The following is a 13,215-nucleotide window of genomic DNA, read 5'->3' as shown; positions in this document are numbered from 1 at the left end:
CGCTGCCCATGGAAGTAGCCCTGTTAAAGAAGCTCATGCTTCATCATACCTGGCAGTGAATCATGACATGTGTCACTTTAGATTTCCCATCATTACTCTCTCCTTTATCATCTCCTGTCCGCACAGAAAGAACAAAGTCCCCAGGGTGGCTTTGACTCTCACGCACAAGAAAGCTTCCATGTTTTCCTTTTTCTGTTAATAGTTTTTCAGCTTCTCTTCCAGAGAGATGTCCATGAAACCACCTTTAAATAAAGTAAGATACAGACAGGTACCCTACTGGTCATTCCAGCCATGGCTGAATCCGCTTGTTCTAAATATTTATTATAAAGTAAAACACTTATGTACACTGAACAACAGTGTCCGGGTCCAGAGAAAGCCTCAGAGTTAATAAAAATAAAAACAAAATAAGCCTTGGAAGTGTGCTTGTACATGCACACGAGCAATTACAGAAACACTTCAAAGAAAGCACTTCAACAAGCACCGAAATTTGCATTTCACGCAAGCCTCCAATGAAGCTTTGATCTGGATCTTTTACAACAGTCCAACAGGATTCCCTGGTGTTCAATAAACACAAGCTTATGCTGCAACCTTTTCCTCAGTCAAGACATTTATTCTTCTTTTATTTCCTTCGCGAGGATGCACTTTCCTGATGAACCTGTGGGACTGTGGGAACTTTGCATCTTTGAGACCTTACCCTTCCATCACATTAGGAACTGGAAAGGATAATCACATCAATCTCATTTCTTCAAGAAACATGGCCAAAAAAAGGCAGTAAACCTCCCCACTACTGTTAAATGTAAGTCATTCTGAGGAGTGAGAGAACTTGTTTTAACATTTTTCCTTGTTTTTTCACTTCTGAAAATAAACTGATATCTACTGGCCATAGAGGTTTATTTCTGACATACACATGCTTCCTCAGTATACGTCAAGTCTAATGTCTCAGATTCTCCTTATTAGCCATGCTCCTAAAAACATGAGTTTGAGCAAATTGAAGATTGGCATGTCACTCACTTTCTTACACATATGCCCACTGCTGTAAAAATTGTATAAAATTATGCCCAGAAATATACCTGGGAATTCCTTGCAGCCGTAACAGCTTCAGGAAGGTTTAGGAGAACTTCTATAACAAAACATTGTCCCAGTAAAAATAAAGGAAACTATGCCCTCTTTCTCAGTATTGTATCACACCAGGAAGAAGGATGAAGAAAATAGGTTCGTTCTGGGGCTTCGATTGTTTTACCTTTCATCATGTTTATTAGTCTACTTTGCAAGTAATCTCACTGAAATCAGTGGGACCACTTCTAGTACAATATAGCGGCCACCCTTTCATCAAATGGAAGCTGAATGCAATGTTAACAGGAATAAATACAGGCATTTACTAAGAATGCTGAGACCCTGAGGTTTTCACCACTATTTCTCTTACCTTTCAGATGTAGGATCAGCACAGTTCAGCGGATATTTCAACTCTATAACATCTCCATTCTTTTCCTTGAGCTGTCCATGATGTTCCATATAATACTGGACTAACTCAGCCAACGTAGCAAACTTCTCTCCTCCATAGAGGTCATAGTAGTCTCCTGTGTTCTGGATCTTGATGTGGGTGACAGCTCCAGTTCGTCTAATATTTGAAACAAAGGGAAAAAAAACCCACACAAATCAGCTGCTTTCCAAGCAATCACTTTTATATTTAGCGTTCTGATGAAGAAATCCATACTTACATTTGCATCACTTTACAACTGAAATATTGCAGACTAGCTAGGCTAGTGCACCTCTAAAGTGTGCTTCAGCCACATGTCAGTGGCTTGCAAGAAGAAATGGCTGTCCAACAGTCAGAATAGGCAAAAAAAAAATGCCACCTGAATTCCATAACGAAGGGATCCTTGAAGCCAGGGTTAAGCTCTGCAGCCCCACAATCTCCAATAGAAGTCCATCCAACCCCCAAGAATTGCACACACAATCACAAAGGGTGGAGGGGTAAAAAGAATCAAGCATTGTCAAAACACCCGTCAGAGCTTGTTTGCTCCTTTCCCTAGAATTTCACACTAACTGCTAAGATCCCCTTTCAGTGACCAGTTGCCTTTGCCTGCTGTAAGTTATTTGCTCCCACAGTCTCTATTAATGAAGAACAGCTCCCTGAAAGAGTCCCCTTCTATTCAACAAGGCCCATTATCTCAAAGGTATCCAAGCAGCATTATTCTTATCACCAATCCCACTTTTCCTTTTTCCTTTATCTACTTCCTCTTGCTGTCCTTTCCCCATCCCTACCACTATACACACAGTGTCGGGGGACAAGCATTACAAAAGGCCTATTTTGGAAGCTGAAATAGCACCACAGTTTCCCTTAAAAACTTGCTGACTTTTCCTGTAAGAAGAGCCTGGATAGCATTTCCTTGCATGCGCTTGACCAGTAATTCAGATCATCTCTGCTACTTATGCATTGTTGTCAAATAGATTTTTAAAGGGCACAAAGTAATGCTATAATGAAACTGCTGCTTCCTCTTAACTTTTCTGTCTCTCTGCAGAATCAGAATTCACTACTCTCCAACCTACGGTTTCCTCAAGTTGTGTAAAAGTATTTAAGAACTTAATCAGGGAAAAAAAGAAGAAAAAGAAGAGGAAAAAAAGCAAACAACAGACTAAAAAGTGACCCATGCCTTCTTTCATCTCTTACAAGTACTTCATTTACCATTCTTTCCCCACAGAACAGCATCAAATGAAGACCCCTACCGATTTGGGGAGAAAGACAAAAAAACATTTAAACTTACCTAACAGAGAGCGTAAAGTCTCCTGGGTTACTTTTGCTGGGCCGTGCCAAAAAACTGCCATCCACTCCTCTTGTTAACAGCAGGTTTTCTGCCTCCACCCCAGTAATATTTGGATGAAACCATCTATAAAAGATTAAAAATAAAGAGTGTTAATGAATAACTAGATCTTTTGGTTTTCGGAGTTAACTTACACAACAAGACTAAACAGAACAATCCAAGAGATTCAAAACCATGAGGTACTGAGTTTTGTTCCTAAATTAACAAGAACCTCTATCTTAGCAGAAAGTATAAATTATTCATTTCATATTGCACTACACTTTTATGTATTGGTAAGAGATGCTTTGTAAGGGAAAGAGCTATACCTAAACATACTCAGACTGCTTGGATTAAAATGATATCAAAAGACATACAATGTAAACAGAGACCACAAGTCTTTCCTTACTCCAGGAACACAGGACACACAAAGAAACCAAAAGACAATCAAGAAAAACACTTAAAAATAAAACAAAACATCCAAAGTGAAACTTGACAACAATTTAAAGGTTAAAAATTTAACAAAACCTCATGCTTTCAGGCACAAGCTGACCACCAGCTGATAGGGGCCAGGAAGGAACTTGTGGACAAGCTATTTGGTTGCCCAGTCTTCTTCCACCTTCCTCAAGAGAACGTGGTGCTGACTGCTGCCAGACACAAGAGCACCGCTCCGTCTTCCAACCACCATGGCAATTCCTCTGGTCTGAATATATCCCGCTTAAATACAAACACCGAGGAATCTCATATTGATATTCACCACCCACAAACAGCCTTCTGAAGGACGAATATAGTGCCCTGCCAAAGGAGAGCTGTATATGGGCTATACCCAAGAAGCTCAGTGTCCCCACCTATGGCATTAACTTTTGAAGGACTTATTCTTAGCCCTTCAGTTAACACATCTGCGTTTTCTCTTATCTATAATTGAGGATTTTTACTGCACTCTTGCAATACTAAACTACATCTGTGCGTTCTGGATGAAAGGAGTTTTTAATGAGACACAATTTTAGAAGACAAACTTAAAATCAAACACAAACCACTACAAAGCCCATGGACAGAGATGCGGACACAGCAACTAAGAACTGTTTTATGGCTTTGTCAGACTTGTATTTGGCAATTAAATGATCTCTTTTATTTTTCAGAGTTGCCATTAATCAGACACTATGCACAGACGCAAGTGAAAACGCACATCCGTATCTGCAGCAAGAACACAGGCTACTCTGCTTTGTACATGAGGTTCTTAGTTTCTCCGAAGTAAAGCAAAACATTAAGGCAAAAGACTCTGCAACCAATGTCATTACAGATATGAGTGCTATCTCTAAAAAAAAATAATCGAATAGCACTTCTGATAATTTCTGATAAGAGTCAGCATTTCATGCTAAATTGCTAAAACAGCAAAATATGCAAGTGCACATCTAAATTTAGGGTTATCACTTAATTTTTTTCAGCAATTCCTTCTATACTGAAAAACTGACAATATAATTGACAAAAAAAACAATGCCTTATCCAGCCTGTTCTCCTCAGGCACGGATTCTCATGGAAACATTCTGGACTTTTAGAGATTCTAGAATATCCAAACCTCTAGCAAGTCATTCAGATGGGAATTAGGATTACTTATGTGCCAATTCCATTTCAGAATTCTTCTTGTAAATCTTGCTTTTTTTCTAGTTAAGGATATTCTGCTTGCACCAAGAAAACCTAGTGAATACTACCATATCTTTAACTGAAAAACAACAAAAAAATCAAAGTTATGCAGCACGGGTCATGAAAAAATGTATTAAAAAAATACTTCAAATTTAGTACAGCAAATGGGAATGAATTAATAAATAATGCTACATTTATCTAATGACTACTCAAAGGTCAAGAAAAGTTGTACTTTGATGCAGTCTCACAACAGAAACTGCACAAGCATTGGCACCTGGGATGAACTGAACATTAAATAATATATTTCAGAATAAGATAGGTTGGTCTGCAGAAGCTGATGATGTATTTACTGCACTTCCACCTCCAACATTTTGCTTCCATTAGGAGAAAACAGAAAAAAAAGTGCAGCAACATTTTGAACAGTTTATAAGCTTTTTAAATACACACTGGATTCAAGAGACATCTTTGCAAATTTTTGAGTTTATATCCAAAAAAGCATAAACACACAAAGGAGAAATTATTGGAAATCGCCCTACAGATTTATTATATGGTGACATTCCATAAACTTTAATTAATATAATATCTTCTGTATCTTACCCTAAACCCTAATGCATCTGGAAGTAACTGTACTTGTAGTTGTTAAAGAGATGTAAAATTACAGAAACGTAATAGTTTAATGAACAGAAGGGACTACAAAAACCTTGTGCTTAAAAGAGAGGGTAAAAAGATGATAGATTGTCTAAAACCAAAAATCTCACCCCCAGATATGCATGCATACACTCCTACTGAAGATGGCAAAAAGCAAGTAATTGTAGCAAAAGAAAAGCTGCATCTGGGAAACCGATGGAGTTTACTGCGCTTTATGTAACTTTTTTTTCTAATGGTAACTTGTACTCCTGCTCTCTCATCTTTGTATTTTTGGCTTTGAGTAGGAAGATGCATTTGTCAGCCACCCCAAATAGAAAAATGGGGGTGTTAGTGATCTCTGTTAAATGGTTCCGGACCGGTGATCAAGATCGCATCATTTGAAGTACTGCCATCACATGTGCGCTTTTGAACCTTCGTGGCTGCATCCCTTCCAAAACCGGAGGAGAGAGCAAAGGGGCTCGAGACACCAGTAACATAAGCCCTATAGAGGACTTTCTCTTATGCTTCCTTTTATAGGGATGGAATGCATTTTAGACTTTTTCTTCCTTTCCTTCTTCAATGTCTATTACGAGCAGGTGCAGAGGCTATCCCAAGCAAAGGACATCACAGCTAATAAATATAATCAAGAAAGTAACACACGCACACATAAACCCACGCTCTAATTAAACTAGCTGTCCTCACTATGCACAGAACACTCCTTACAGCAATTCAGATTTGGGGGTTCAGCAGCATACCATTCCAAGTCCCTTATTAGTTTACAGTAAGATGAAAACGTTGGCAGAAAAGTAAGCAGTTAAATAGCGGGGGTCTCATTTAAAAAAACAGGGAATATCAGTTAAGCAGGAACCTTTTGTTGAAAACTAATACATAGTAGAAAATACAGCCTTGCTACAATTCTCTCTTTTTTTTTTTGGTGACATAGTCCAGAAAAGATCAGCAGGATCTGTGTCCAGCCTATTTCTCTCTTACCAAACTGAAGAGAGAAAAGAAAAAAATCAATACATTTTTCCAAGCCATGATTGAGCTTTTCTAATCACCTTTTCAAGAGCAGGAGAGATTAAATCAGTTGTGAGTCTCAGCTGTCACAACCATAGCAGTCAGGGAGGTGGTGACTGGTAGTTTAATTACTCCTATTTATAGGCTCATCAGTTTATATTTCTCTTTTTTTTTCAGTCTCCCTCACAAGTTACAATTTAAACTTCTGAGCAGAATAAGAGGCTTACTCCTGTTGACGAGGAAGTCTGAAAGTGTTTTGAAAAGGTAACTTGCACGCTTGTTCTGATGTGTGAGAAGGGACATTGAGAAAACCCAACATAGACTAGAGATGCTCCACACACTTCAGAAGACCCCAAATGCAAATTCAAATATCAGTGGCCATGGACTGAAAACCAACCCATCTAGTTTCACCATCTTAAGCAGAACAACAAAGAGGACAACCCAATGTTGAAGAAATTATACTTTAGATATTACTTAAAAGAGATGTATCAATTTTCAGAATAGGTATGTTAGGTAAGAATAGAAACATCTTTTTTCCTTTTTATGACAGTAATTCCTCTGAAGTCTAACATTTACCTTATCCTCTCAGCCCAAAAAGGACTGCTAATGCTAGACAAATATCAAAACACATTAAGGACAGTGAGAAGCTACAACAAAGAAATTGATTTAACTCTTTATCATCCTGATTTTGCAACGCCATAAGGTTTTGAAATTAGACCTAACGCTGATAATAAAGTGAGAGCCCACCTCAGGTCAGCTTACTAACACTCCTTTTAGAGTTGGCTCGTGTTTTAATTTCGGTAACGTCACTAGAGCTGAACTATCGACAGCAACACGACCCTCCCCAGCCTCGGATTCTGGCCCGAGAACCGAGCGAGTTGCCACGCGAATAAAACCCATCTCTCAGCTCCGGTTCAAAGGCACCTTCGGGCGCGGGGAGACACGCTCGAACTCCCCCAGGAAGCCAATGTTCCTGGGGCAGCTCTGGACCCCGAAGCCAGCCAGCCCCCTCGCCCCACCGGGTCCCCAGCCACCCCGGGGAGGGCGTCCCCCCGCCGTGCCGGGCCCCGCCGGGGAAAGCGAGGAGCGGAGCGAGCCAGGCCCCGACTGGAGTCGCAGCCCCACAACGGCGAGAGCGGGGACATCCCGCCCCAGGAACGGGCGGGGAGAGGGTCCCGGAGCAGCCGTGGGACGCGGGAGGCCCTGCCTGGCCAGGCCGGCCGCGGGGAGGCGGCGCGGCCCAGCAGCCCCCCAGGAGCCGGCGCTGAGGTGGCCGGGCCCGGGCCCTGTGCGCGCCCCGGCAGCAGGCGGCCCCCCACCCGTCCTCCTCCCTCCCCCGCCGGGCTCGGCGCCGCTCGCTCCCACCTCACCTCCGCGATGTCATTTTCTCCCGTGGCGCCGGCGGGTCGCGGTGCGCCCGGCCGCCCCCCTCGACGGCCGCCTCTCACATGGAGGGGGGGGGTCCCCCCGGCGCGGGCCGCGGCCTACGGGCGCCCTGAGGGGAGCGTGAACAACGGCCGCCTCAGGCCCCGGAAGCGCACGGAGCGCGGCGCGGCCCGCCCTGCGTCACCCGCCCGCTGCGTCATCGGCCGGCGACACGGCCCCGCCCCTGCCCCAAAGGGAGCGCGGGGGTGCTGGGACCCCCGGGGGGCAGCGGGGGCTCCATCCGCTGGAGCGGGCCCCAGTGGCACCGGCCACGGGAGTAGCGGAGCCTTGTCCCGCCAAGCCCGGCAGGGGTGGGCACGGAGCCCTACCTCGGCCGTGCACCCGACCTCGGACCACGACCCCCGCGCCCAGAGCCCCCTCCGGGGCGGATCGTCGTGGCCGGTGCTCCCTCCCGCCGCCCCCGGGCTCGGGTGAGCCGGGACTGCCCAGGACCCCCACGGACTACAAGTCCCGGCGTGCTCCGCGACCGGCGCGGTGACGTCAGACGCCGCGCTCTCTTTAGGCCGCCCGTACCCGGATGTAGGTCCCTTTCCCTCCCCGGAAGGTAAGAATGGCGGAGCGGCGGCGGGCCGGGCCGCGGCCCGGCGGGCGGTATCCACCGCCATCTGCCCCCGGGTGGCTGCGCTGGGCCCATCGGCCCGGCCCGGCGCCGTCGGGGACAGGGCGATGAGGCCTGCGGACCGATATGGGGGTGGGGGTGGAGCGGGAGGTGAAGGCGCCTCTGGTCAGGCTAGGCCGCGGCTGGATGCGGAGGCTGAGCCGGAGCCTCCCGGGGCCCAGCTGAGAATGGGAACCGGACTCGGAGGGGAGCGGAGCTGGAGGCCTCTGCAGGGCGGAGCGGCAGCTCGGGGAGGGCCGACGGAGTGGCGGGGCCCAGCAGCTCCAGCGGGGCCGGGGGGATTCTTGTGCCCAGGGTGGTTGTGACCGAGCCCGGGGCGACCGTGGCCACCTCCGGGGCGGCCTCGGCGCCTGTTTGCGTTTTGCGGGGCTTCCCGCTGAGGAGGGCTTAGACGGTCTCGGTGAACTCGTCGCTGTTCTGCCGGCGTGGAGGAGCATTTTGTGCGACGGGCAGGCGTGCAGCACGTAGGATGGCGTTTGACTCTGCAGCGTCGCGATTAGCCACGGCTGCAAGAGGTGGCTGACAACAGTTAGAGTGGTGTAAAGGATCGAGTTCTGATTCTTTTACTTTCTGCAACTTAAACGCTCCTCTGCACACCTTGTAACAAATCATAATTCCTATTTTATTTGGATCCGTAGATGGCGGGCGAGAAGGCGCCAGGTGAGAAAAAGCCAGGTGAGAAGGCGCCTCGTGAGAAAAAGCGAGGCAAGAAAAAGACAGGTGAGAAGAAGCCGGCTGAGCAGAAGCCAAGCCAGAGGGCAGTAGGTGAGAAGAAAAAGAAGATTAAGAGGCATCATGCCAGCCGTAACCCTGTCCTGGCCCGGGGAATCGGGAGATATTCCCGGTCAGCCATGTATGTCCGAAAAGCACTGTACAAGCGCAAGTACACTGCTCCAGAAACAAAGGTAGGACAATAAATATTGTGATTAAATAATCAGGGTTTTCATTATTTATTGATGATTATTCACGATCGTGGTGGCTTTGGTTTGAAATTTACTGTTTTCCCTTTTATTTGCCTACAGATAGAAAAGAAAAAGAAAGAAAAGCCACGCGCAACCATCATCAAGCCAGTTGGTGGAGACAAGAATGGAGGTAGCCGTGTTGTTAAAATCCGCAAAATGGTAAGAAAAAGAACTGGGACGCTCGCAGTTCAAGGCTGTTGCGTGTAACTTGTGACTAGATGATGCGCCTGTTGGCTGGGGCGGCGTAGCAGCCTCAGCCTGTGCTGTGCCGCACTGAGTTGTTGGCAGCTGTCTGCTCGAGATATGGACCCAGTGATTGTCCTTCTCATGGAGACGTCGGTAGTTTAGAGAATGGTTGCTCCTCCTCTGGCTGTGCTGAACTGGAAGCGTGCTGGGAAATACAGAGCTGGTCTCAACTTCCGCTGTTGCATAATTGTATGGAAAATACTCGGTGTGTTCCTGAAATGCAGCAGGGGAAAAAAAATAAAAATCTTTTGGAAAGGTCAGCTTTAGTGAAATAGTACAAACCATCTCGTGCTTCCAGAAGTTAGCAATTACTTTTCCACATTAGTCTCTTTATACAAAGGAGAAAACCTAATAAATGCATCCCAATACCTGTAACCTACCTCATACCCCACAGCCCATTACAAATGGCTGAACTCCCATTTCTGTTTAGTGACACTCCCTACTGCCCTGACAGGGTGGGAAGAGGTAGCTCCGTGCCCCGGGACACCCAGGCCTTGGTGCGAAGACTGTTGAGCAGTGGTGCTTGGTCTCCTCAGATGGAGAGAAGGGTATTTTCAATGTCAGAAGGAGCAAGGGTCTACAGTGTAGGCTTCTGCACTTGCTAGTTGTAGTTTCTGCATTTTGAAGACCCCCAAATTCTGCAGGTACTCTCTTACAAAAGGTAGAATCTAAACTGCAGTGAAAGCTTTCTGTCTTATGGAATACAGGGTGGTACAATGTTTTGTTTCTCTTTTTCTAGCCCAGATACTATCCCACTGAAGATGTTCCTCGCAAGCTTTTGAGTCATGGCAAAAAGCCCTTTTCCCAGCACAAGAGGCGGCTGCGGGCCTCAATTACTCCAGGGACTGTTCTGATCCTTCTGACCGGTCGTCATAGGGGCAAGGTAACTGGGGACTTCTTCCTTTTGACTCTCCCAGTGGATTTGCAGCATTTCTGCCCTGGAGCCGTTTCGACTGAGCAGAGGTATCCTGTATTTACCAGCTGGTATCACAAGACACTGCTCAGCCACGAGATGCGAATCTGCAAAGCTGCTTTTCTGTGAATTCTGTCTAGATGCTTTCTCTCGTCCTGCCTTTAGGGGAAACAGTCTTTAAAGTACTGTTCTTCTGCTCAGAGCGGGAAGTAAAACAGGCTGGTCCAGTTGTTTGGAAAAAAATTAAGGGAATCTTCCTGCAGGGCAGAAAAGCGTGTAGATTTGTGTCACACTGACTTTGCAGTGCAGAATGGCAGACGTGGTGCCTGTTCCTATTACTGTTGTAACGCGGTCAAAATTTTGTCCTAGACTACCTATTGCAAAGGAAGAATTACATTTTTATTCTTAATCTAATTATCAAGGTAACACTTGATTGTTACATTGAGCTGTGTTCTTCCTCTTAGTGATGTTTACTAACAGGTCTTAACTGACTTCCTTTATTTTGTCGAATTCCTTGATATCAGTGTTACGTTACTTAAGGCAGCTGTTCAGGGAAGGAAATCTTGACCAGAAGGAAAAAAATGCAACCGGAGGTGTCTCTGACCACGTGATATGTCGTGGTACCCTTCTGGGGTTTATCTAGTTCTTGCCTTTAACTCATACAAAGAATTTGGGTGACGAGATGGCTGTCTCACCATCCTGTAGAATAGGCAAAGATTAAAAAAAACGTACTAATTGACTTTGCTCAGCCTTGAGTGATGAAGCACATGGAGAGTTGTGATCTGTCAGAGATGTGGTAACTGGCAGAGCTGTACTCTGAGCAGTGTTGGTAGTTTGGTTTGTGGGGGGGCTTCTCGAGTCGCGTAGTTGTGCTCATGCCCAGATGCTTTATCGATGCTTGTCCCAGTAAAACAGGCCGAGTGTGGGCACAGTCCCAATTTGGTTGCAGTATTTCAGAGTGCCAGGACCTGAGGACTAATTTCACATCTCATGTCTTTTCAGCGCGTCGTCTTCTTGAAGCAGCTTGGTACTGGCCTTTTGCTTGTTACAGGTAAGAAAATTTTACAGGAATGTGATGATATTTTTCATTTGGTTTGGAGGTTTTCATGGGTTTGGGTGTGTGTGGGTTGTTTTGGGGTTTTTTTTTAAGTTCAGGTTTGTCTGGGGTCAGTAGTACTACAGATCTGCATGCAGATGATTTGGTGCATTACGTGTTTATGTATCTAAGTGGAATCCTGTTCTGTGGCTTTCCAGGGAGGTGGAGGGGAGGTAATTAAGCTTCAATACCTGGAAAAGATGAGGAAGCATTTTTTGGCTTTTCTAGAGGCTGTGGGGAAGGGCTTTGTTGATTCTTCAGATTTCAGCTGTAGACATTTCTGAAGAAACTAATCATCTTGTACACTACAAAAATTCAACTTAAAAGCAGTGGCTGTTGCCAGGAGAGCTAACCTTGTTCTCTCTTCTGTCTTTAGGACCTTTGGTTATCAATCGTGTCCCTCTGCGTAGGGCCCATCAGAAATTTGTTATTGCTACATCTACAAAGGTTGATATCTCTGGAGTGAAAATTCCCAAGCATCTTACTGATGCATACTTTAAGAAGAAGAGGCTGCGTAAGCCCAAGCACCAGGAAGGCGAGATCTTTGACACTGAAAAAGAAGTAAGGAACATGATTGTTCATTCTTTCTGAATGTCCTTGTTACTTAAAGCCAGGCTGGAAAGGGGGAAATACCATGAAAGAAATGGACAATTGAATTTTAATCGGTACTCGTTAAAGTGAGGTAATGCTGTTAAAGTGAATTCATATACCAGCATTGAGATAAATCCCTTTTAAATTTGGGGATTCTTTCCTGCTTCTGCCTTAGCAGAACAGCAGCAATGATTATTCCAGTTAAAAGCCTTTTTTGACCGAGAAACACCTTTACTGTTTTGATACTGCCAGTAGCGTGCTGCTGGCTCTGGCATCCTCTACGTAAGCCAAACAGTGCCTTTCAGTTCTCTCTGCCACCTCCGGTCTCCTACCACCTTTACCATATTTAGAACAAATGGAGGAAAGATTTCCTGAAAATGCCAGAACTCAGGGTTTGCCCTGAATTTTCTCATCTCCGTAGAAGAGTCTGAAGTCACTCTGCAGGATTTTAACATTATTCTTTTATACTTTCTAGAAATACGAGATAACGGAGCAACGCAAGTCAGACCAGAAGGCAGTGGATTCACAGATCCTTGCACGAATCAAGAAGGTGCCTCAGCTCCGTGGGTACCTGCGTTCTACATTCTGTCTTTCAAATGGAGTCTATCCTCACAAATTGGTGTTCTAACTGTTCTGAAAGCACCACATTAAATCTGAAGGGAAAAAAGCAAGGATTTCTGGTGTCTTCATTGCAATCCATAATAGAACACGTTGCACAAATCTTGCAATGCATGTTATTTAACAGGAAAACTGCTTGTGGCATGAAATCCTGAAGGGCTGTATGTAGACGACTAGAATTGTGAGCGTATAAGGTTTGGGGTGTAGGGGTTTTGTTTGGTTGTTTTTTTGAGTTTTTAGTGGCTGGGGTTTTTTTAACTATTTAGTATAAACAGGAATTCAGCTTTCTTAACTATGAATGAGTTGGGGGGAAAAAACAAACAAACAAAACCCAACAGATTTTCTTTTGGGAACAGCAGATATAAATACTGGATTGACTGCACATCAGGACACATTGCAAAATAAAATCCAGCCCAATGTCTGTGCTGGCGTACTTCTCTGCACCCTTACTGTGCTGAAGCCAGTGCCTCGGGTATCTTTTGTGAAGAGCCAGGTCTTAGCAACAAACCACTGCTAGGGAACTCATTAGCATTTTAAAGCTTGTGTACAGCTTTGTTGAGATGGCTTTTCTGATGAACAGCTTTGATCCATCAATCACCACATAAACCTCAGCAAATATAGCAACTTCTTAGAGGCATTTC

At 45.1% G+C, this 13,215-nt stretch overlaps 2 protein-coding genes across 5 annotated transcripts in view; one reads left to right on the top strand and one right to left on the bottom strand.

Annotated features, from left to right (window-relative positions):
• The window catches only part of PTPN11 (protein tyrosine phosphatase non-receptor type 11), a 28,829-nt gene extending 21,155 nt beyond the window's left edge, over positions 1 to 7,674 (bottom strand). For both annotated transcript variants that reach the window (XM_074605863.1, XM_074605864.1), the window contains exons 1-4: positions 7,454 to 7,674; positions 2,766 to 2,888; positions 1,424 to 1,618; positions 50 to 242 (exon numbers count right to left, since the gene is read on the bottom strand). In XM_074605863.1, coding sequence (XP_074461964.1) covers positions 50 to 242; positions 1,424 to 1,618; positions 2,766 to 2,888; positions 7,454 to 7,467 — 525 coding nt within the window. In that variant the 5' untranslated portion in view covers positions 7,468 to 7,674. The remainder of the gene's footprint in view (positions 1 to 49; positions 243 to 1,423; positions 1,619 to 2,765; positions 2,889 to 7,453) is intronic.
• RPL6 (ribosomal protein L6) lies at positions 7,665 to 12,627 on the top strand. Of its 3 annotated transcripts, none has more exons than XM_074605865.1 (7): positions 7,665 to 8,073; positions 8,787 to 9,053; positions 9,171 to 9,269; positions 10,096 to 10,239; positions 11,272 to 11,320; positions 11,742 to 11,926; positions 12,432 to 12,627. In XM_074605865.1, the coding sequence occupies exons 2-7, from the start codon at positions 8,787 to 8,789 to the stop codon at positions 12,582 to 12,584; spliced, it is 897 nt and encodes a 298-aa protein (XP_074461966.1). In that variant the 5' UTR covers positions 7,665 to 8,073; the 3' UTR covers positions 12,585 to 12,627. The 3 variants fall into 3 exon arrangements, with proteins under 3 accessions (XP_074461966.1, XP_074461968.1, XP_074461967.1); XM_074605867.1 differs by having other exon boundaries at positions 8,069 to 8,663; XM_074605866.1 differs by having other exon boundaries at positions 8,069 to 8,687.
• Positions 12,628 to 13,215: the final 588 nt, after the last annotated feature.

The sequence above is a fragment of the Larus michahellis genome, chromosome 13 (assembly GCF_964199755.1).
Source record: "Larus michahellis chromosome 13, bLarMic1.1, whole genome shotgun sequence".
NCBI lineage: Eukaryota > Metazoa > Chordata > Aves > Charadriiformes > Laridae > Larus > Larus michahellis.
Note: the sequence above shows the minus strand (reverse complement) of the source record. Positions and strands in the feature narration are given on the sequence as shown.

Excerpts from the sequence above, each read along its gene's own strand:
- RPL6 (XM_074605865.1), top strand. The coding sequence starts at position 8,787 with ATGGCGGGCGAGAAGGCGCCAGGTGAGAAAAAGCCAGGTGAGAAGGCG. Across the intron at positions 9,054-9,170 it reads ACACTGCTCCAGAAACAAAG|ATAGAAAAGAAAAAGAAAGA; the intron begins GTAGGACAATAA and ends ATTTGCCTACAG. Across the intron at positions 11,927-12,431 it reads TCTTTGACACTGAAAAAGAA|AAATACGAGATAACGGAGCA; the intron begins GTAAGGAACATG and ends TATACTTTCTAG.